The sequence below is a fragment of the Lepidochelys olivacea genome (genome assembly GCF_965140295.1).
Source record: "Lepidochelys olivacea isolate rLepOli2 genome assembly, chromosome: 8".
Taxonomy (NCBI): domain Eukaryota; kingdom Metazoa; phylum Chordata; order Testudines; family Cheloniidae; genus Lepidochelys; species Lepidochelys olivacea.
In genome coordinates, this window is record NC_140418.1 from 11,696,644 (window position 1) to 11,721,560 (window position 24,917).

The following is a 24,917-nucleotide window of genomic DNA, read 5'->3' on the forward strand; positions in this document are numbered from 1 at the left end:
CACACTGGGAGGAGGCAGGAGGGTACTGAGCACAGGGTGGGGGAGAGAAACGGGGGCTCTGTGCACTGGGGGAGGGGGAAGAAGGGCTCTGTGCACAGCAGGAGGGGGGGGGGGCTCTGCGCACAGGGGGGCGGGGGGGCTCTGTGCACAGGGGGGTGGGGGGGGAAGGGAGGTTCTGTGCACACTGGGAGGAGGCAGGAGGGTACTGAGCACAGGGTGGGGGAGAGAAACGGGGGGCTCTGTGCACTGGGGGAGGGGGAAGAGGGGCTCTGCGCACAGCAGGAGGGGTGGGGGCTCTGCGCACAGGGTGGGTGAAACACGGGCTGGGGAACAGCAGAGGCGGGCGGGCAGGAGAAGCCGCGGGAGAGGGGGCCGCGCGCTCCCCTGGGCCCGCGGCCCGGCAGCGCCCGGCGGGGGCGGGGGCTCGCCCCACGTTGCGGGCGGCGGCACCAGCGCCGCCGGCCCGCCCTGGCACAGGCGGGGAGGGGATGTGACGAGGCGCTCGCGGTGCATTGTGGGAGCCCACCCCGCCGCTCTGGGGTCGACTTGTTCCAGTTCACACGGCGTCGGGCTGAGCCCAGCGAGCGGGACGGGCAGACGGGCCGGAGACATCGCGCTGCTGCCGGGAGCCGCCCGGTAAGTCGCCGGCGGGGTCGCTCCCGGGCTCCGGCCGTTGGGCTCCGCGCTGCCCGCGAGCTCGTTACCGGGCCGGGGGCGGTTGCTCTGTAACGTTCCCGTCTTGCCCCGGGTACAGCCGCCGGGCGGGCGCTCCCGGGCTACGCTGCTGCGGGGGGGGGAGAGCGGGCTGCTCGCTGAGCCCGTTGGCAGCTGGGGCTTCGGGGAAGAGAAAGGAGCTTCCTGGACCCCTTCCTGGGAGCAAATCCTCCTAAAGCCCCCATCCCCTGCTCTGCCTTTCGTAAAACCGGGACGTCAGCTCCTTGCCCCCCAGGGCGGGGACAGGGGCGTTGTGTTCGCGTTGACTCCCAAGCAGGGGGGTGGTATTCAGGCTGGAAGGAGTCCAGTTGACGCCCGGCATGACAGTGTGTTGCACAGCGATGAAAATGAATCGTGTATATGTTGAAACAAGCTCTTCCCTCCTCCCCGGTTTCCTCCTTCTCTTTCCCACCGGGTCATTGGACAGGAGAAGATAATAATGTGTAGCGGCTGCCAAAAAAGAATGGCTGAAGAACAAGTGGGAAGACATTTTTGGTACATTGCACTTCAGCCTGAGGAGACGATGGCACGAAGTTGTTTTATGATTGCAAAATGGGAAGGATGCAGCCTAGAAAGAACTAGCTGACATTTTAAAAACAGAGAGGGAACCTCCAAGTGGGAGAAGTAAATATTGTTCAAGGAATGGATACGGCACACGTTATTTTAGGACTGTCACTTCTTTTAAAGCCTGTGCAAATCTTCCTGGCAAACACATCACAATCCATGCAGTGTGGGCCTGGGTGTGGGTGTTTCTCACATGGGCTGCACCCTAAATGCATGTGCTGTATTGCATGCTGCAGGTGAATACAGGTTTCTCAGTCTCGGGAATAAGGCATAAAACAAAGTACATGGATTTAACTTGAAAACTGAAGAGTGTGTGTGTGTGTGTGTGTGTGTGAGAGAGAGAGAGAGAGAGAGGAAAATAAGAGGAGCAAATACACACAATTTGTGTGTGTTTAATCTAACAGTAGTCTTGTTTGCAATGCAGTCTTTAGAGGTAACTTTCACAATGCCTCCATTTATAGTTGTAGCAGACATTTGGGGGCCAGGTTTTGATCAGTTAAACTGGTGTAAATCTGAAGTGACTCATGGAGTTAACTCAAAAAATCAGTGTATGTTTGAATGGTAGCAGCTTATGATTTCATATTTTGACCATTAGAATGAGCGTAACAATTTTTCTTAAGATTACAGTATAACTGTCATGTAGCAACAGGTGTGTAAGGAATTTTACAGCTGAGGCTTCTCTCCCATTCCTAAAGGTTTATGAGAAATAAATGAGCCAAATAGCAAGTTAGTCTGTAATTGGAGAATGAACAACTGGGTTCTTATGCACAGAATGGAAATAAGAGATTTAGGCATAAAAACTATTACAATTTCTCTGACAAATCTATTTCTGTTATTTTAAATGCTGTTGGTTACAGTGAGAATTTATACTGAGTAGACATTACAGGACAATTTCTCTGGACTGCTGTTGTTTTTATTTTGATTTTTTAAGCAGTTGAAGGAATTACCTTTAAATATTTTAGGGCCAAATTTTAATTGCAGGGCACTTTGTTGTTATGCTAGAACATGGCAAAAATGGTGTAAAAAAAGTGAAACCTTTTAGGCCACTTAAACTCCTAAGTGAAAACTTTATTTTAAATAAAATATTCTTTTGTCTGTTGAGTTGAATGCAAACTGTACACACCAGACCAAATCCTGCTCCACCTTTACAGTGGTGTAACAGAGGAGAATTGGCCAGCTGACATTAACACTGGAGGGTACTCTCAGGTGTTCCTGATTTTAGCTTTGTGTTAACAAAATTATAACTGCTACAAACATCAGTGTTTAGAAATTAAACATTCAGACATTTACATAAAGTGAAAATAAAATTCTCTTGGTGCTGCAGGACAAATTCCACTGAATAACAGGGAGCTCCTTAAAAAGATCCATTCTCTGCAGGACAGTTGGAATATTAACACTCCAGAACAATAGTTTGGATCCAAATTTCCCTCACTCTCAAAATAAGGAAACGATGATGTACATTTCACCTTACCATTTTAAAGGCCCCAATCAGTCCCCCTGCTCTGCATGCTTACAATGTAAGTATATGACAAGTAAAACAGTTGGAGGAAAGGAGAAGGCCTCAGAATTTTAAGAGCTGTGTTAAGGAGAGGGACACTGGCCCAGTGAGAAATCTGGGCAGCATTATGCTTGAAAGCAGGCACAGTGCTTTCCAGAGGTCTAAGTTGGGGAAGGGGAGCATAGCTATTCCCCCTCTTTACCCAACCATCCCTACTGGATGTTGCTAGGGAAGAATGGGAGGGAGGGATGGTCTATGGTTCCATCTCCTTCTCCCTTCCCAGCCCACACTGGAGAGACTAATACCGGCATTCATCTTAATATAGTTCTTAACAGTCAAAGGAGTTAAGTGTGAGGATCAAATTGTGCCTGACATCTACTCAGGGGCAGGTGTTTGTACCCTCTCCTCTATTTGTGCACCTGCACAGGGCCAGGCAGTATTCTTGTCTATTTTTAAACTTATTCTACCTCAGGATTTTGGCTGGGAAACATCCACATCAACTGTTTATTGCATTTTTGCCTGCTTCCAAAATAGTGGTTGTGGTAAAGGAATTTCTGAAACATTCTTTCCCTGAAACACATTGTCTGTCTTGACATATATCCCCAGTTCTTAAATGGTTCAATGATTTAAAGTCCTTTCAGTCTTAATTTTATGCCTGCTCATGTACATACAGCATTTCTCTTACAAGAGGCTTCCTTTTTCCCCAGTGTCAGCACTTCCAAGAGTGGTCAACAGAGACAATAGTATATTTACATTAGTCTAATTATTTGCAGCAAGAAATGCCCTGCAAGGAATCATAGCACACCTCTAATACCATTCACACAGTCTCATTTATTTATTAAAAGGGAGCCGTTGCCTAAATATCTTGCAGCTTTGTAAAAAGCCCTTTTCTCAATATGCTAAAATTGTGTAACTATTTTCATTCTTGCACACAAACTTAGTGGAAATAAAACAACCATTAGCTTAAAAAAAGTAAGTTACCTTTGATTTAGACACTTTCATTTGTTATGGAACCTCCATAAAATGAACAGCCATGGGGCACTGTAGTTGAGGAGAATTTGTCTTGATAGAGTTTTTCTGTGGATGTATTCATTTTTAACTGTATATTTTGATGTAATGCTTTTAGATGAGAAATGAATGTAGTAGGGTAGTAGTAGTGTATGGGGGTTGTGGCCATTCTTGTTGTTTGATTCTTCCATACTATTGCTGCCTCTTCACAGGCCAATAATAAAAAAGTTACTGCCTCAATAGAGGACTTAGTTTCATGTGAAATCATGTTGTTCTATCAAATCATTGCTTGCCTACTTGCTGATATAACCCTATTTATTATTTGTATTACTAATAGAAGTCTTAGTCAGGGACCAGGAATCCTACTGTACTAGGCTCACATATTAGAGACCATTTTATTCATGCTTTTAGACACTGTATTTTATAAAGTATTTCTAACTAGCTTCTGATTAGCTGAAGGACAGAGCAAGTCTGCAGTCAAAGATTATCAGAATGCAGCTTTTCAAGAGTAGTACAGTGAGCAATATACATCAGATGGGATGACAGCATTTACATTGTTACTGATCTGGGATGATGGAAAGAAAATGAACAGTATTGCAACAGAATTAATCTCTGCTGGAGCAAAAAACAAACATCTCTCTTTTGCCTTGATGGTGAAAGGAGGAGGGTGGGAAAGGCAAATGCCCGTGTTTCATCTTGATGTGTACCCAGTTGCAGAAGAACATTATCCTGTAAAACGTTCCCCTTGATATGCTTATATAAGAGCTAGTGAAATCTGTCATCTTTGTTTGGTGAGTATAATTAACATGTGGATGTAAGTATCTAATCAGACTAGTCAGTGTCTCTGACCTGATTAGCACGAATGCTACTTGCTTGACTAAAATAGTCACTTAGAGTCAGCACTTGATGACTTTTAATAGCAAGTTATTAGCTTGACCCTCTTACCAGACGTTAATTTGGTATTGGCTAAACTAATGTCAAATGCAGGGTATGACAGCCACCTGTTATTATGTACCTTTTTACTAAGATGTGCACTGTGTGATATGAATTGTATGATGCTTAGGCTTTCAAACAAGGAAGACCTCCGTGTGCATCTGGAGTGTATATTAAAAGTGTGCCTTTGACTGCAATGTATGCATTCTTCACATACAGTGTTGAATTCAACCAAGAATATCCTAGCCAGTTTCAAGCATGAATTAAAGAAGTAGAGCTGAATTATCCTGACTTGCAGAGGTACAGCTGAGCATTGAGCCTATTGACCTCAGTGAACTTAAAGCTGATTCACACTGGTGTAGGTCAGAGAAGAGTAAAGCCCATAGCTTGTGTGTGTTCTTTTCTTTCTTGTTAGTTATTTTGATGGGGGATGGAATCCTCCTAAGGGCTTGCCCCACTGAAGACAATGGGAGTCTCAACATTGGTGGTTATTAGTGTAAACGTTAAGCTTTTAAGAAAATTCATGGCTGAACCACTGCCTGGTACGTTATTAGGGATCTAACTCATCTAGTCTGTCTTTATCCTTGATCCAGAAGTATCTGTAATATAAATCACATACTTTTGCTCTATGTCAGTGTGTCACAGTCAGAATAGAGTTGTATTCCCTACACATTCGCGGAAGTTTGCCAAATATTGCAATGGAAAGTCAGTGGAGAAAGAAGAGGAATGCGCCTATTACATGTGTTGTCTGATTTTTTTTTTTTTTTTTTTTTCAAATCTTGTAACAACTGTTGAGCACTCTGTGCAGTTCCTTTTGGTTAGCTTTACCTTGTGTGCAGTGACTCAGCAAACTGCCCTAGGTTTCATGAAAGTTGGCAGCATTTCGGAGTTTGTTTTACAGTCAAACTGTTTGTGAGCACCATGTAAAGTAAAATAGAATTTTCTTCAGCATCAGACCTATGGCCATTATCTTTACAACTGTATTTTCAATAAGTATGTTTATTTTGGCCATTGCAAATTAAATCCCTCCTCTGCCTCCAGCCTCTTCCAATCATGTACAAGTTATACAACCTGATACTCACAAATCCATAGTTAGAATTGAAGGGATCTTTTAAAACTTTGTCTTATTTTTATCCCTTTTATGTTAAGCAGATGCCAGAATAAAGGAGGGTATTAGAGCTTCAGCTAGGAATTCCCTAAAACTTTTTTGCATTTACAAATTGAGTAATTCCATGTATACATCAAACAAACAAACTCATCCTCTCAGCTTGCACTATATTTTTCTGATTAGGTAATCAGTTGTTGTCTGATCACCTCACAGTACACTTATTTTTTGATTCTTAGTGTAGGTCCATGGTTACAATTAATGTTAGCAGGAGCTACTTGTGGTCATGCGGGAGTAATGTTAAAGCAAGCATAGTATGGAAAAAATACTACCCATTGTGTATATATCACTAGTAGCTAAAATCCTACGCTGTCACATGGATGTGGCAGTTGGACCAAGTAGTCCACCATCTGTACATTCTCCCTCATACAGCCAATGAAACTGTTACATGCGGACTAGCTGTAGAGTAATGGTGGTGGTTGGTTGAGTTATCTCTGATATCACAGTGGTCTAGCACTCTTGGCATGGCCCAGATACACGCCTTGCACAGGTTTACATCAAAGTTAAAATGGCAGAGAATTTAAAAATTGGATGGTAAAAGACCACAGATCCCAGTGATGATCGAACTTGGTGATATTCTGAACAAAGAGAGCTCTCAACCATGCTTGTAGCCGTTTCCATCACTTCACGCTGACTCATATATTTTAGGCTTCAGAGTTACACACAGAGTGACAATCCTAGACTCAGTCTTGTTATATACATTGCATCTTGAAGGTGCTTACTATGAGCACAGAAGCCTCGAATGTTATACATTAATGGGAAGATTATTCTACTGAGCAAGAACTACAAGATGGGTTGGAAAGCACCAGCCAGGCTCTTTTCTGCTGCCTTTGCTCAAGCCCGATAATGGAAGTTGAATTTGATAACGATCGATGACAATTGGCAGTAAGTTAACGACAACCTTAGCATCACTCAAATAGACTTTCTATATCCACAGACAATGACGTAGGTACAATCTGCTTCCACATATGAGGGAATAACTTTCATAACTCACATCTCCATCTCTCATGAGTTGAGTCATTTTCTTGGTGGTAGAAATAAAAGTGTCATGCCATGTGGTCCCATTGTACTGTACATTGTGGCACTCTACCACGACGGTCCATGTAGGTCTTCAGTTTGTATTTTGAAAAATCAGATATGCTGTATTTAACACCAATTCAGTCAAAATGTCAGAAAAATGCTATTTTGCTACACGTTTTACTCTTACGAATTGGGCTCCAAGTGTTAGCCACTCAGGGCTAGATCAAACATGCACCCTCCCCTCCCCCCAGTGCACGCGCACACACACACAGTAAAATCCACAGGGGCACTAAGGGAAGGAAAACCGAGACTCTTTCAGATTCCCCTCCAACCATTCCGAAGGAGAGACTGCCCCATGGAGTAAGTTGCCAGATTGCATAAATCCAGAGACTGGGGCCACCTGTAGAGAGGCTTTGTGGAAACTGGCATCCGTTTCAGTGAAGCCACATTGCCAAAGAATGGCAGCCAAGCTACCAGGGCCTCCATGGGCATGGCTGCCCCAGCATCTCCTACACGTGGGGGTTTCTCACCTCAGACAGGACACAAAATATAGCCTAAGAAACTCCAGGGTGCTGCTGGGAGGATGTGCTCCCCTGTCCAATACCTCACTGCTGCTCATTGACCTACCCTGTTCCATGTGGGAGGGGTGAGACATGCACTGAGATCTTGGAAGTATGGTCCTACCTGAATTCTTCTTCCCCTTCTCTGGGTGTCAGAGCTATAGGAACAAATCTACAGACACAAGCATTTGGATTGTATATTTTTTCAAAAGTTTCTAGAGCAGAAGTGGGCAAACTATGGCCCGCAGGCCACATCCGGCCCGCGGGACTATCCTGCCTGGCCCCTGAGGTCTGGGCCGGGGAGGCTAGCCTCCAGCCCCTCTCCCCGCTGCTCCGCTCACCCGCCTACCTCCCAGGCTTTCCAATAAGCCAGTCCTGCTACTCTGAGCGGCATGGGGGGTGGGGGTTGGATAAGGGGCAGGAGGTTTGCGGGCGCGATCAGGAGACAGGGAGCGGGGGGGTTGGATGGGGCAGTAAGGGGACAAGGAGCAGGGGGGGTTGGATGGGGCAGGAGTTCTGAGGGGGGCAGTCGGGGTGGATGGGGCGGGGGCCAGGCTGTTTGCGGAGGCATAGCCTTCCCTACCTGGCCCTCCATACCATTTTGCAACCCCGATGTGGCCCTTGGGCCAAAACGTTTGCCCACCCCTGTTCTAGAGGTCCGACAATACTATTTGAAATTAATTGTTTGGCCAAGTATAAAAATATCCCATATGCCAGCCTTTGGAGCGGTATAGCACTCTTCAAAACATAAGTAGAGCCACTCTAAACTTCACTAATGACTAGCAGGCCCATTGCAGGTTAGAGTTTTTCAAATTGGTGAACAGGAGGCAAACTGTAACCTGCTAAGCCAGACTGGGCACTAAAGAAATACAGGCCTTGGAGCCGCTCCTCGTAAGCTGCTGTGGAGTAGCTTTGCAGAAGAAACGTTAGCCCAATGGGTGAAGTAGACTCCATGGAACATTCATATACCCCTGCCAATTGGAGGGTGAGTGGAAAGGAGAATTTATTCAGCCCCAGCATTTTTGAAAAACTGGGAAGTTCTGTTTCACAGGGGCTCTCTCTATAGCTGTGGAGGAGCCTAGATTTGCCTCTAAATGAATAATCACCATTTGGAAGCAAGGCTAATGCATCACAAGATGCATTTTTTCCACTTACTGTGACAGTTAATGTTCAGTTTTCATTTATGACCATGCTTCATTCATTAAATGTTCACTTCACTAGTAAATGTTCTGTTGTAGAGTTGGAAAAATGAAGTTCTGGTAATGTGGCATCTCATTACAGCCTCAGCTAATAAATCCTTGCTGAGAGACTGTCGGATGTTTGCATATTTTAGATTGTGTGAACAAGCAAAGTTTACTTGTATTTGTAAAATAGCTGGTATTTTGTTTTCCACCAATAGCTTTGTTTGAAAACTATGTACTGAAGATTCCAGCATAGAATAACACATGCATAAATGTTGCTTTAATTGAATTGCAAGTAGTTCAGAACATGCCATATACTTTTGGGGATTTCATATTTATAGAATCATAGGAAGGGACCGTGAGAGGTCATCTAGTCCAGTCCCCTGCACTCATGGCAGGACTAAGTATTATCTAGACCATCCCTGACAAGTGTTTGTCTAACCTGCTCTTAAAAATCTCCAATGATGGAGATTCCACAACCTTCCTTGGCAATTTATTCCAGTTTTTAACCACCCTGACAGTTAGGAAGTTATTCCTAATGTCCATCCTAAACCTCCCTTACTACAATTTAAGCCCATTGCTTCTTGCTCTATCATCAGAGGTTAAGAACAACAATTTTTCACCCTCCTCCTTGTAACAACCTTTTACATACTTGAAAACTGTTATCATGTCCCCTCTGTCTTCTCTGTTCCAGACTAAACAAACCCAATTTTTTCCATCTTCCCTCATAGGTCTTGTTTTCTAGACCTTTTATCATTTTTGTTGCTCTTCTCTGGACTTTCTCCTATTTGTCCACATCCTTCCTGAAATGTGGCACCCAGAACTGGACACAGTACTCCAGTTGAGACCTAATCAGCACAGAGTAGAGCTTCTCATGTCTTGCTTACAACACTCCCGCTAATACATCCCAGAATGATGTTTGCTTTTTGTGCAACAGCGTACACTGTTGACTTATATTTAGCTTGTGGTCCATTATGATCCCCAGACTCCTTCCTAGGCAGTCATTTCCCATTTTGTATGTGTGCAACTGATTGTTCCTTCCTAAGTGGAGTACTTTGCATTTGTCCTTATTGAATTTCATCCTATTTACTTCAGACCATTTCTCCAGTTTGTCCAGATCATTTTGAATTATAATCCTATCCTCCAAAGCACTTGCAGCTTGGTATCATCCGCAAACTTTATAAGTGTACTCTCTATGCCTTTATCTAAATCATTGATGAAGATACTGAACAGAACTGGACTCAGAACTGATCCCTGCAGGACCCCACTTGTTTTGTCCTTCCAGCATGACTCGGAACCACTGATAACTACTCTCTGGGAACGGTTTTCAAACCAGTTTTGCACCCACCTTATAGTAGCTCCATCTAGGTAGCATTTTCCTAGTTTGTTTATGAGTATGTTAGTTATATTTGTTCCTTGCTTTCAATGAAGGCCATCTTTTTTACATACCATAATTAGCCAGCTTGCAATGGAGACCTTCAGTACTTCCACACCCAGAAGAGCCCCTGTGGGGAAGAAAAATTATATATCTCTACTTCTGCTTTTCAGTTAGGAAATGAGAGAAACTAAAACCCACACTTTTTTTTTTAAACTTCCTCCCCTGCTTTTCCAATGCTTTGGTTTAGTGAAAACATGGATAATATTTTGTTAAAAGTTTGATGGAGTTAGCATCTGTAAAATTGATGGGAACCCAAATTGAGATTATTGACTGTAAAAATATTTGCTAGTAGGGCTATAGTAGGTAGAAAAATGGTTTATACAATTCCAAGTTGGAGCTGACAAAGAAACCACACCATTTTGCTAAGAGCATGCAACGAGACAGCACTTAGTAGATGGTACTGTTTTAAATAAAGTTTTAAATCTGATTTTTGCAGTCGTGGTTTTAAAAGGGGATGTAAACTAATTTGAGTAATTTCCCAAAGCAACGAGGCCAGCTTTTGCTGTCATATTCACTGATGAGCTGTTATGGCAACTGGCTCAGTTTGGTGGGAGCTAGCAGAAGTGGTTTGATTTTTTTTTCCCCCTCCAAGGTTGTCTGACTTTGTTTTTGAACAAAGTCAGTTTCATAACACTAATATAACCTGTGTCAAAGTGAATAGTCTAGAGCTAGATTTGTTTCCCTTCAGCAGGCAATAAAACACTCATTGATTTCACTCAGTCTTTCGCGCAGGTATTGAATTGTTGAGGAATACAGCCCTCCGTGCAAGTGGGAGGGAAAGAGCATGTTCATTAGATGTTTAAAATAAGGTCGTAGTCATAAGAAGTAATCCTAATTTGAGACTGATGCAATCTGGTGCTCAGTGACTAGTTGGGATTTGAAAGTCTGCAAGGTATATCAGCACACATCAGAAGCCTTATAGCCAAAGTTGCAGAATTTAAAAATATGGTTGGGTGAACCTGTTTTACCTAATTTTGAACTCAGTCATTGTGTGTTTCAAGTTTGACACACATGGTATTAGGTTTGTGTTCCACTGTAAAGAGATTGCACAGAAAAAAAAATCCAGTTGAAGAACAGAATGAAAAATGGAGCAGAGCATTAGCCGAGTGAAGAATAAACACAAACTGTGAAAAAAGGAGAGAAAAAAATTTACACTGAAAAACCTGTCTAACAGGTGCTCATTTGTGCCAGGCTGGATTTGGGGCAGGAGATGGGAGGACTAGGGGCTGTATCGCTAATAGACCATTGGTTTCCGTCTGTCTAATAAAATATTTTTTTTTAAACTCAATCTCCTTTCTGAGAAAAAAAATCTCATTACTATATGTGTATTATGGGGAGCAGTGGTGGGGAGGAGAAGAGAATCATGAACTGGTTTTACAAACCAGTAGCCCAACCCCCCAAAAATATTTTGGGAACTTGGGAGCTCTCAGGCTCTATGGGGCTTTGCCTGTTTCTGTTTAAAAGTTATACTCTGGCAAGTATCAAAAGGTAACAAGGCATTTGCCAGAAGTATCAGCAGCAGGTTTCTATACTGCAGTAAATTAAAATACGGTTATCAGACATCTGTCATGTGTATAGACTAGTCATATTAGGGGAAGAAAGGAATCAGATTGAAGTTTATCAAATTCCTGGAGTCGATGTCTCAGTGGTTTGAGCATCAGTTTGGAGACAGCTAGATTCCTATGAGTTCATCTCATCCCTCTGTCCTTCCAAAACAGCTAAACTACAGGAGTTATAGTTCACTATGCATGGGTCTTCTGCGGAACTTTAAACTGAGTACTGCTCTTCTGCAGGGACCTAGAATCATACAAGTATAGGGCTGGAAGGGACTTTGAGATTATCGAGTCCAAGGTTTCTCAAACTTCAGTGCACTGTGACCCCCACCACAAAATTGGACAACAAAAATTACTACATGACACCGGGAAGAGGGACCGATGCCTGAGCCCAACTGCCCCATACAGTGGGGTCAAAGCCCAAGCTCGACCGCCCTGGGGAGGGGCCAAACCTTGAGGGCTTCAGCCCTGGGCTGGGAAGTTGCAACCTGAGGCCCGTCGCCCAGGGGTGAAGCCAAAGCCTGACTCCTGCCACCCAAGGATGAAGCCCTGGGGCTTTAGCTTCAGCCCTGGGTGGTGGGGCTTGGACTTTGGCTTCATGCCCATGTGCCAGCAAGTCTAACGCCAGCCCTGGTGACCCCATTAACATGGGATTGTGACCCACTTTGGGTGCTGACCCACAATTTGAGAACTGCTAAGGTAGGGCCCTTTATACCTAGACATCTGTTGCTTGTATATCTGGCCTTAACAATAATTTAATCTAGATAGGCATTAGTGCAGGCTATTACCCAGTTTTGTGCACACACAGTCATGGTAATTTCACCTACACATTAGCAGCACAATTATATACTGTACTTTGAAAATGTAGCCAATGGCTTTTTCCATAAGAGTAGAGGTTTGCTCGGTGTCTTCGGTCAAAATTTTCCCTCCCTTCACTCTCAAGCCCTGTTTTACTATGACTGCCATGATTCACCTCAGAGATGGCTGCATTCAGTGATACTTATCTATGGTAAAATCCTTTAGGATCTTCAAGGATAAGAGGAAGCTCTAGATGAATGTAAATATTGAAAGGTCTGATTTCTCACCAGCCAATCTCTGGATCACACATTTTGTATTATAAACAAAGTTATGGCAAGTAAAATTCACCATTTTAAGGAGTTCAGAGTAGCAGCCGTGTTAGTCTGTATTCACAAAAAGAAAAGGAGTACTTGTGGCACCTTAGAGACTAACCAATTTATTTGAGCATAAGCTTTCGTGAGCTACAGCTCACTTCATCGGATGCATCAATGGTGTATCCACTATAGAACAACTTGTAAAACTTTATGTGGATAAGTTTTAGGCACCTTTGATACAACTCTAAAATGCCAACTTCAAAGTAACAGTTCAATATAGCTAAAATTCAGCATATGACATTTTAGCAGTCAAAAAATCTGTTGATTTTGTCACTGATGAAAAAATGAGTTGTACTCTTTCCATGGATGCAAGAATAATAGTCATCTGAAAGCATTAAGTGTTGTATTCCTTACTGGTAATCTTAATTTTTCCTTTGTTTACAGTGTGCTGTTCTAGACCCAATATAGACAAAATGTCCAGCAGGGGTGGAAAGAAGAAGTCAACCAAGACTTCCCGCTCAGCGAAGGCTGGAGTCATATTCCCTGTAGGAAGAATGCTACGTTACATTAAGAAAGGTCACCCAAAGTACAGAATTGGTGTTGGTGCCCCTGTGTACATGGCTGCTGTACTCGAATACCTGACTGGTAAGTTTGATAGAACAATGCAAAATAGCAGCAGTGAGAATTAAAAATGCATAAATAGAATTCCTACAATATGCAAGCAATCAGAAAAACTAGTTCTGCAGATTTATGAAAGGCTATAATAAGATCTAGTTCAGTTGTACCTATAGGCCCAAACTACCAGGTCCAGACCTAGATCAAAGTTTCCTTATTTTGACGGCATTCCAATCCTGAGTTTTGGTTTAGTCTGTTATAAAATCCTTATCTTGCGCATAGCTTTTCTAAGGGTTTCTCATGGACCTCAGTAAGTGTTAATTGAACTCTCAGTGCTGTACTCCTGTTTGGTCCCATTCTTGCACCTAATCTTTTTGTTCATGTTGTATTTGTCTGTTAGAATGTAAGCTCCTTTGGGCAGAGGACTTGTCATCTTCCATGTTTATACAATGCTGGGTACACTTTCAGCATTGTACGAACATGAGATGTATCTTAACTTCCAAATTCAATCCTTGTTGGAGGTGAACTGATCATTTTTGCTGATTATGAATTTGAGACATATGGCTTTACAGTTAGACTTAATCAGCAAACTTGTGCTTGTGCACTCTATCCAGCTGCACCAAATCAGCACAGCTTATTTTCATTTATAGTCTTTCTATTGCTACCATCATTGGAGTGCACAAGGACCTTAGAAGCAATTAAATTATCCTCATAATGCCTTGTTGGGGTAGGTAAGTGCTATCTTCCCCATTTTACAGATTAGGACTTTGAGTTGCACAGAGATTACATAACTTTCCTATGGTTTCATAGGATTTGGCAGAAGTGGAAATAGAATCTGGATCTCCCAAGTCCAAGTGCAGTTCCTTACCTACAAGACACTCCTCCCTGTCTTAGAAGTTTCACATTTGCTTCTAAAAACATTCTCCCTCTGGCATTAACTTGACATTAATCTTAAATGTAATGAAAAAAGAACAGGAGTACTTGTGGCACCTTAGAGACTAACAAATTTATTAGAGCATAAGCTTTCGTGGGCTACAGCCCACTTCATCGAATGCATAGATTGGAACATATAGTATGAAGATATATATATATATATATATATATATATACACACACACACATACAGATAAGTTGGAAGTTACCATACAAACTGTGAGAGGCTAATTAGTTAAGATGAGCTATTATCATCAGGAGAAAAAAACTTTTGTAGTGATAATCAAGATGGCCCATTTAGACAGTTGACAAGAAGGTGTGAGGATACTTAACTTAAGGAAATAGATTCAATATGTGTAATGACCCAGCCACTCCCCGTCTTTATTCAAACCCAAGTTAATGGTATCTAATTTGCATATTAATTCAAGCTCAGCAGTTTCTCATTGGAGTCTGTTTTTGAAGCTTTTCTGTTGCAAAATGCCACCCTTAAGTCTTTTACTGAGTGGCCAGAGAGGTTGAAGTGTTCTCCTACCGGTTTTTGAATGTTATGATTCCTGATGTCAGATTTGTGTCCATTTATTCTTTTGCGTAGAGACTGTCCGGTTTGGCCAATATACATGGCAGAGGGGCATTGCTGGCACATGATGGCATATATCACGTTGGTAGATGTGCAGGTGAACAAGTCCCTGATGGCATGGCTAATGTGATTAGGTCCAGTGATGGTGTCACTTGAATAAATATGTGGACAGAGTTGGCATCAGGCTTTGTTGGAAGGATAGGTTCCTGGGTTAGTGTGTTTGTTGTGTGGTGTGTGGTTGCTGGTGAGTATTTGTGTCAGGTTTGGGGGCTGTCTGTAAGTGAGGACTGGTCTGTCTCCCAAGATCTGTGAGAGTGATTTTTAGGGCTAATAAACTTGACCTTAAAAGGAGTACTTGTGGCACCTTAGAGAGTAACCAATTTATCTGAGCATGAGCTTTCGTGAGCTACAGCTCACTTCATCGGATGCATACCGTGGAAACTGCAGAAGACATTATATACACAGAGACCATGAAACAATACCTCCTCCCACCCCACTCTCCTGCTGGTAATAGCTTCTCTAAAGTGATCATCAAGTTGGGCCATTTCCAGTACAAATCCAGGTTTTCTCACCCTCCGCCCCCCCCCCCCCCCACAAACTCACTCTCCTGCTGGTAATAGCCCATCCAAACTGACCACTCTCCCTACAATGTGTACGATAATCAAGGTGGGCCATTTCCAGCATAAATCCAAGTTTAACCAGAACGTCGTTGGGGGGGGGGGGGGGAGAACAAGGGGAAATAGGCTACCTTGCGTAATGACTTAGCCACTCCCAGTCTCTATTTAAGCCTAAATTAATAGTATCCAATTTGCAAATGAATTCCAATTCAGCAGTTTCTCGCTGGAGTCTGGATTTGAAGTTTTTTTTGTTGTAAGATAGCGATCTTCATGTCTGATTGCGTGACCAGAGAGATTGAAGTGTTCTGGTCACGCAATCACAGACATGAAGATCGCTATCTTACAACAAAAAAAACTTCAAATCCAGACTCCAGCGAGAAACTGCTGAATTGGAATTCATTTGCAAATTGGATACTATTAATTTAGGCTTAAATAGAGACTGGGAGTGGCTATTTCCCCTTGTTCTCCCCCCCCCCCACGACGTTCTGGTTAAACTTGGATTTATGCTGGAAATGGCCCACCTTGATTATCGTACACATTGTAGGGAGAGTGGTCAGTTTGGATGGGCTATTACCAGCAGGAGAGTGAGTTTGTGGGGGGGGGGGGGGGCGGAGGGTGAGAAAACCTGGATTTGTGCTGGAAATGGCCCAACTTGATGATCACTTTAGAGAAGCTATTACCAGCAGGAGAGTGGGGTGGGAGGAGGTATTGTTTCATGGTCTCTGTTTATATAATGTCTTCTGCAGTTTCCACGGTATGCATCCGATGAAGTGAGCTGTAGCTCACGAAAGCTCATGCTCAAATAAATTGGTTACTCTCTAAGGTGCCACAAGTACTCCTTTTCTTTTTGCGAATACAGACTAACACGGCTGTTACTCTGAAACTTGACGTTATACACTGAATTTAAATAATCAGGAATAAACCATGTACTCAGATTGGTTTATGGAGCCTGTGCATATGGGTTAGAAGCTTCAACAAGAATCAAGATTCAGCAGAACCAAATTGGTGCAAGAGGTCTGAATTACTAGCAGTAAGGGCAAATGAAAAACCTGCTTTGGTTCTTATCTCTCTCTGTCAGTACTTCCACTTCGTAATTGTTTCATTTGGTCCTCTGCAAGTGGTCAACAACTGATGCTTTAGAGGAAGGTATGCCATCTCTATAATTTATTTGATCAGCTGGGCAAGGGGAGGAGGAATTAGTTTAACTGCCTTTTCATGAATGTAGCAGCATGTAGTAAAGCATGTGACTTAAGCCTGGGTTTTTTGTGTGTGTGATTTTTTTTTTTTTTTAAAGTTACATTGATGTTGCTCTCACCACCAAGACTACTCTTGCTTGCGGTGATCTCAGAGTAGCTACAGACACTGCCACAGCAGATGCTGGAGGTAGGAGACAATGAGTGCAGTCTAAAAGCATTCTCCTTCAGTGTTGTATTGTGTTTTTTTTTTTTAACAAACCTCAAAAGGAACTTACAACATATCAGATTCAAAATGAAAAGGAGTACTTGTGGCACCTTAGAGACTAACCAATTTATTTGAGCATAAGCTTTGTGAGCTGTAGCTCACAAAGCTTATGCTCAAATAAATTGGTTAGTCTCTAAGGTGCCACAAGTACTCCTTTTCTTTTAGCGAATACAGACTAACACGGCTGTTACTCTGAAACCTGTCAGATTCAAAATGTTCACTCTACACTGTTCCTCCTTCAGTGGAAGACAGCTGTTCTGAGGCATGTCTGTTGACCAAAATATCAATGGTAGATCTGACTTTTAGGCCTACCTCTTGGAGAATGTGGTCTCTCCTTAGAGCATAGTTTTCAAAACAAGAATTTAGCAGATTGATGGGTGATTTTATCAGCCAGTGGTTCATTTAATTAAGTAGCTAATAGTACAGGTTTGTTAGTTTTTTGCAATTGTTGCTGTACTTTTAAGTATAAATTTAATGTATATTTAAAAAACTGAATAGATACCACATGGGCAATGTAAATGAGTGTTAATTCATATTCAAAGGACAACATATGCTGCCAGAATCCTTCAGTTACCTGCCATTGAATGTGTGTCTATAGAATAGTTTTATAGCATTTTTTTCCTTAATTTGCCACACTTGATGCAGACTTTGCTACTGGTTACATTCCAATTGGAACAACAGGGCTATCAGGTGTCAAAACTAAATAGGTGTATAACACTGTATTTAAAGTGTTCATACTATTAGCTTGCTTTTATATGCTAAAAATAAACCCACTAAAATGTTATCTGGGTTTATATTTTAAGCTTTTTATAATATTTTGGACTACTTTAAGTAGTTCCATAGATTTTTCTTTTCATTCCTACCAGAATTTTGTATCTCTTACTGGAATCCTCCTTCAGAGAATATAGATGTAATTGTACTAGCCAGCTGTAAGTTCCTGGCTCCTGAGCGCATTCTGAGTGCTTTTTGTATCTCAGTCATTTCTTTTTAAGAATGGAGCATGATCGTACTGATGTGTCTTTTAAGTGGTGGTCGGACAATTTTCTGTGGCTTCTGTTTATTAGTACTTCCGTTCGCACAGCCCCATAGTTGTTTGCCTGTTTTTCACTGGTGAGTCATTTGGCATATTGCCTGCCAGCCTCTGAGAATTGAAGACATATAAGACTAGTAATTTAAGGGAGTAATTGGTAGTCAGCCTGATTCATGTGCGTAGAAACTATTTTAATTACCTTGTTTTTCTGTCAGCCACCAAACCTTCCCTGCCTTTCTATACTTTCTTGCAGATTGTCGTCTTTTTTGCTGGATTTCTTCTTAAACCCTGTAGATTCCCTTTGAAACAAAATCCCTCCCCCCTTCACCTGAGCACCCCCAGCTGAAATGTCTCTTAAGAAGAGAGTGCTTTGAATGTTGTCCTTTTAAGCAGAGCAATACAGGTGTGCTTGAGGTAGTGCTAAGGAGCAGCACATGTTACCATTTAAATGCTTGACTTAAAGGCTTTCCAGGGTAGGGATAGCTTAGGCAATGGAGAAGAGAGTAGAAAAGGAAAGATGTTTCTTTAACATCTGTGCCTTCTGGGAAACCTGGTTGCAGGGGATAAAAGCCCAGCTCCCAAAGAGGTGATCCTAGAAGGAGGGGGGAGAGGGAAACTGAAGTATTTTGAATTTAGGGTTTTCTTGTATGTTCATGTAAATTATCGTAACATTTTAAAAACCATATAAACATACAGGCAATAGACCAGTTTATTCCAAAGCAACTATATTCTCTACACTAAGGATTGTGCAGGCAGTGTTAGAATTCTTTTGCTGTTGTTTTGTATCTCTTCTTGCTATATGAGGTAGTTTTGTTACCTAACCTCTAACATTTCTTCTCCCCTTTGAATTGTAACAGTCCTGTTTGTGCCATTTCTATTTGTATCAGATATGGCTGTTTTTGTACTCTGTTTACTGTTCTGTGAACTCTACAAACTTTATATTATTGATATACCCCTTCTAGGTTAAAGGTAGTTAGTGTTGTCTGCTGAAAAGTATAAGAGAAATATAAAATACAAAAGTTCATTGCCACTAAAGAGCTTTTCAGTTAAATGGAATGTCTAGAAACTTTTCTGTATGCCCCATTAACTTTCAGCAAGTGGTGTTGTATAAAGAGGTCACAGAGATAGTCAAGAGAAAAGGCTAATGGAATTTTGAAATTAGGTTTTGTACATACAGATTATGGCTCTTATTTCAATTCTTTAGCACTCAGACTGGTTAAAAGCACAGTAGGCATGGGCCCAAGCTGTGAAGTCTAGTTTTGGAGTTAGATTTGAACTTGCCCAAAATTTGGGTGCTCAGATCTGAGGTTTTGGTTTGGCCTACTGCAGAGAGAGGGTTCAACTACAAAGTTCAGTCTGGGCTTTGAATTTCCTAAAGTTCACAGCTATTTAGGTTTAGAGTTCTGATTCAGGTCTGACTCTAGTTAAGAGGTTATTCTTTATCCCCTTGGCACCTTGAAGGATTTAGTTTGGCCATGTTTCATTAGCACTTCACCCCCAAACATACTGTACTGACACACTGTATTTTCATCCATTTTTTTCTCTGCCCCTTATCCTGATGCTTCCCAAGCTATATTTCGTTTTCTGCCTTTCATTACTTATACACACAAACTTTCTGAGCATTGCCACACACTGCCACTAACAAGAAAGAATATGGCCCCTACTTTGAGCTGAAAAACTTGTAATTTTGATATGCCATTTTTCAACTTGAGGAATAGAAAATGTACCATGAGTGTTCTAGCAGCTCCTTTGCAAAGGCTATCCAGTACATCGTCCCTGCAGCCTTTATTTTTCTGCAATAAAAATGACAGAGGAAAAAGGAATAATCATTAAATCTACAGTTTGGCTTCTGCTTTCAAGCTAGTAAAACAATCGTCTTTATCTCATTTTTCAGTACACTTGACATCTGAAATATCGTCAGGTCAGACAAGATCCCTTTACTGTTCTAAAAGTTGTATCACAAAATACTTGTGTTTGTCAGCACATCCAACCTACGTAGGTTTCTACGAACATCCTTAGTGCACATCTTTATTGTGCTTTTCTTTCAAGGAAATAATACGTAACATCTACAATGCCTCAGAGGCGAAAGTGTGTGGGGGAGAAGAAGGAGGCGAAGACATATATTTATTTTGCCAAAGGTTGTGAGGTACGTGGCTGTGAACACACTAGCCACACACTAAAGCTACAGAATGAAATGAGCACGTCAGTTTTACATGGATACTTCAGCATCTCACACTGTCATTTTGTAATTCATGGTTTGTGACATCCCGTCCTTCAATCCAGGCTAGTTCAGACAGTGCAGCCAAATATGCAGGGGAGCTAGGTCAGGACATCCAAAATGCTTCCTCATGCTCCAGAGCCAGTTATGTGGATTACAGACTGGTTCATGTGATAATAACATTGAGCTCCTTGAGGAGTCTCCTCACCTTATCGTGGCACTGGGGGTGGCATGTTGCTGGCTTTTCTCCCTTATCCTCTTTAGCAGGAAACTACAATCCACCATGCCCCCAATTTCCTCTGTATACGAGCACACTAGTTCTGGAATACCCATGCCTCCAGTTGTCTTGGCATAAGAGGTTACGGCAGTCCAAGAAGTCACATATTGAATCTTGGGTCTCTCAGGAAGAACCCCCATTGAAATGATGTTGTATAGGTCCTTAGTTTTGCTTAAACTGACCTGGCCATACACCCAACCACATGTCTTCCCTTTGGGCCCATAATTTGCAGGAGTTGTTACGTCTGTATATTATGAATATTTTGACAGAAAGAGAAAGACACTCCTTGACCCTCAAAAAGGAAAACAGAAATCTCCTGAGCATGCTTTAAAGGCAGGAAGAAACAGTCCTGGGTGATTTTTTTGTTAACTGGCTCCTCTACACAGAAAACAAGTTTCAGTTGCCAAAATGTCACAGCATATGAAGAGAGGGAGAAGTGTGTAAAACAGCAGGAGAACAGGAATACAGAAAAAAAAATCAGACTTTTGATTTATGTTTGTTCTGCGCTTACCGAAGTTAGGTAGGAGAAAACTTGAAATGTCTGTTTTTTCCATTAACATTTTTTTTCTTGACTGGATTTTATTGTCTGTCCATGTATTCTGTTAAAATATAAAACAAGTACCTTCTGAATTCCAGAGCTAAAATTCCATCTCTGGGGTTCTGGTGACTTGAGCTTTGTTCTCATGCATTACGACATCAGTAGAATTTCTCAGTGGAGTTTCAGGTACCCCAAGTCAGTTGCCTGCTGTTTCTTCTTGATTCGTTTTAGATGTGGAAAATTATTCCAGGCCGTTTACTGGCTGAAAAATAAGTCATGTTCAAGTCCAATACGTTTAACTGCTCTCCCCAAATGAGCACTTTTGTATGATGTCCAGATTCATTAACTCGAACTGCTGTTCACCTCTTGTGTTCTGCTTCCTGCTCAAAAACTACACAGGCTCATAAAATAGGAATACAACCTAAATATATTTTATTTTTCAAAGCAAATGCCCCAGTGAACTTTTTTCTGGGGGTAGGGAGAGTATGTGGGTAGCCTAGCATTTCACAATTAAAAAAAAAAATCCATTGGTTAGAAGCAGATTAGAGTTCCAAGTTTTCTGGGGGTTATTGTTAATTGTAGCACATGAGGGGTCAAAGGATTTTAAAAATTATCCATTGACAGTGTTCTTTTGAAACAGTTAAAACATTTTAATCTCTAGCATGATATGTTTTCTTCCATTCAAACATGCAACTTTTAAGCAATGATCCCATTTTTGGCTCTGTTTTGATCTGATTGATTCTGGCATAAGCCATGCACTCCAAGGCTGGACTTAAGTATGATCAACTTAGGAGACTTCTAGGGTCCATGTGTTTCCTTCACCACGGGAAAAACTGAGTAATCAGGGGAAACAGTGTTGCTGAGTATACACAAAGTGATGTCTAATACACAGTGCAAACAAACTGAAAAAGAAAAATACGTTCCTCTAGCTTCTTTGAGCTGCTTTTTGTATAACATCTTGAAAAGCACCATTAAAGGTTTCTCCTTTTATGATGTTTGCCCTAAAAAGGGCCATTTTGTTTGAGATGGTTGCTTTTTAGACCATGAGGCCACTGATCGGCATTCAGACACCATGTTGGTGACATGGGTCATGCTGAAGCACTTAACAGAGGATTGGATGAATGTTGCCATCTTCGTCCCTTAAATTCTAGTAACCTTAGCTGTCCCTTGTAAACATTCACAGATAGATGTGTTTTTTTAAGTTGATGGCGTATCTCTTACACTGAGTTGTACCAGTGCCAGCCATGGCCTTGCTAAAGAACCGTAGTGGCAAAGCTTCTTTGTAACATTCCACTTTCTGTGTTGGTTCTGTGCCATCCTCATAGCAGAGGTGAGACTGTTACAGTTACTTTAGACAGCTTTATACTTGTAGAATGTGCCTGTTTAACTTTAAAACTGTGTAACGTTATCAATTAAATGTTTAACAGTCTTCCCTTCCAGCCCTATAAATGCATGAATCAGAGTGCTTCCGACCTATATAAATGAAGCGTTTCCTTTCTCCTATAAGCCTTGCTGGCTTTGGCTCCGATCCTGTAAATACTTACGCACATGTTTAACTTAACACACAGGAATAATTAATTTCAGCTTCCCAGAACAGTGTGTAGTTTGGACTGTTAAGTAAGATAATGAAGGAAAAAAAAAAGGTTTCATGTACTAAACCTTCATAGCATATAATGGAAAATGCAGGTAAACAAAGCTTTAGTTCAAAGTATAAACTTAAATTAAAATCTCGTTTGTGATGGGTATCTTTTTGGAATAGTGTATGGGAAAATACATACGGTTGGCTGCCTTCTGATTTCAGTCACTGTGATTTATTTTCTACCTTCATAAATATTAGCCTTGGTTAATATTTACCTCCTTGAGTCACTAAATCTTGATATTGACAGCAGCAAAAGTTGATATTTATTTATTTTAGTGATAGCATCACCTTTATTACTTACCTTCTTTTTTTCCCCCCATAAAACTGCAACACAAAATGAAAACTGTGGTAAATTTTGCTATACATTCTTTTTGTCTGTTCTAAAACCCTGCCTGATCTTGGAAAAAGGCTCTCTCTTATTATTGAGAGAAATCAAAAACCATCTCTCTGTGCAGTTTGTGGTGCCTCTCTTCACCACTCCCCATTTGGGCCTGACATCATCCCAGGACAGAGAAGTGGGAAGAAGGAGGACATCCATTGTTGTCAACTATATAAACGTTTCCCTTATTCTACACCTCCTGCCTTTGTAAGGCAGTGCTCAGGGCTAAGCCACATGCAGGCTTTGACTTGTGACTGAGAGGACAAACTCTTTTTCTGAATCTCATTTAGTCTACCCATTTAGGGGTATGCAAAGGTGTGTACACACTTCAGCTGATGGCTAGATAGTCCTCTTCACAAATGAAATTTGACATCAGTATGACAGTTTATGCAAATGCAGATTCTTTTAAGTCAGCATGTCACTTTCCAAAATGAATTTGCTCTGAATGAGTCAATATTTAAACTCGGTCCAGGCAACATATTTTAATTTGTGACCCACATTAGGCTGCTAGAGAGAAGTGTGATCTGAACACAAGACTAGAACTTCTGAGTTTTAATCCCTCTTATGGCACACATTGAATGAAGATGTTACAGTAACCCCAGCTTCCCACCTTCTAAAATAGGGGTAATACTCACAAAGCTCTTGTTAGTATTAATTGTTAATGTTGATAAAGTATTTCTGAATCAACAAAGTCCAAAATCTGTTAGAGAAGCAAGCATATTTAATCCTTGTGTGTGTGGAGGAGTTGCCTGTACTTTTGTTCAGATGAAGTTCTTCATTGGCGCACATTGTGAAAGTTCTCAAACCTGTTGTTGTATCTCCTCCATTTCCTTGAAGGTCTGTGGTAACAAAAACTTTTTAATGGCAGATGGATTTGATCTGCAAAGTTGGAATCTGGTTGTGAATTTACCCCAAATTTGAGAGTGCCCTGTTGAGTGGTTGGGGATCCAGATCATCATAATGAGAGGACCTAACTTTAAGGTTCAGGTCAGAATGTAGGTTCAATTTATGAATCCTCCATTAAAGTTTGAGATGTTCAAACTTGGATTTTTGGTGACATCACAGGGAAAGGGGACAGTTGCATACTTTGTATCTGGATTTCTAGCCAAACTTTCTCAAAGTTTTCAGATCCAGGATTCTGGTCTTGGAAAAACTTCTAATCATTTTCCTTCTCCATCAATGTTCTCGAAGCCCCTCTGAGCTCCAGTGACCCTACCAATTCTCCCCTGGGCTTTACTCTCTACACAGTAAGAGCCTGTCTAGTCCCCTGAGTTCAGTCAGAAGACTCCAGTCTCTAGGCCTATCAATCCAGCACTTGCTTACTATGAGCACCAACTTCATTTAGAAGAAAAGAAATCACAGTGATGTACCACCAGAAAAACATCCAAAGTAGTAAAATGTGGAGGTTTGCAACTTAACTCAAATGGAGAGAGAGACCAATTGTGGCAGTGATGGCTTAAATATGCTACATCATCACCACTGCACCAATTGTATGAGATGATCAGGACAAAAAAATACTGTTAAACACATTAACATTCACTTTCAGAATAACCTACAAAGATGTACTGACTGCAAAAATTTGTGATTATTATGGCCTCCAAGAAGAGTATCTTTTGATACAGAAAAAATTTGGGGCATGGGAAGGACGATGGGATAAAATCACTTTTTTTATTATTAAAAATCAAAATATTCTCAATCATTAGATCTAGCTTCTTTTTAATCTTAGAGGCAGTGTCTAATAGAAGTGAAGCAGATACTATAGTGTGGAGAATGGTATGAAACTCGGAGAGCAAAGCAGTAAAAATATTATTAGACTTAGCTAGATAAATCTTGACTTTATAGTGGTAAGAACTCTGTTAGGTCAGTGAAATCTTGAGGGTTGGCTTC

The 24,917-nt window shown here is 41.5% G+C and overlaps 1 protein-coding gene across 4 annotated transcripts in view; it reads left to right on the forward strand.

The window, feature by feature from the left end:
* The first annotated feature begins 477 nt into the window (after positions 1 to 477).
* The window catches only part of MACROH2A1 (macroH2A.1 histone), a 71,328-nt gene continuing 46,888 nt past the window's right edge, over positions 478 to 24,917 (forward strand). For all 4 annotated transcript variants that reach the window (XM_084636755.1, XM_084636757.1, XM_084636756.1 and 1 more), the window contains exons 1-2: positions 478 to 636; positions 13,191 to 13,391. In XM_084636755.1, the coding sequence (XP_084492881.1) occupies positions 13,220 to 13,391 (172 nt within the window). In that variant the 5' untranslated portion in view covers positions 478 to 636; positions 13,191 to 13,219. The remainder of the gene's footprint in view (positions 637 to 13,190; positions 13,392 to 24,917) is intronic.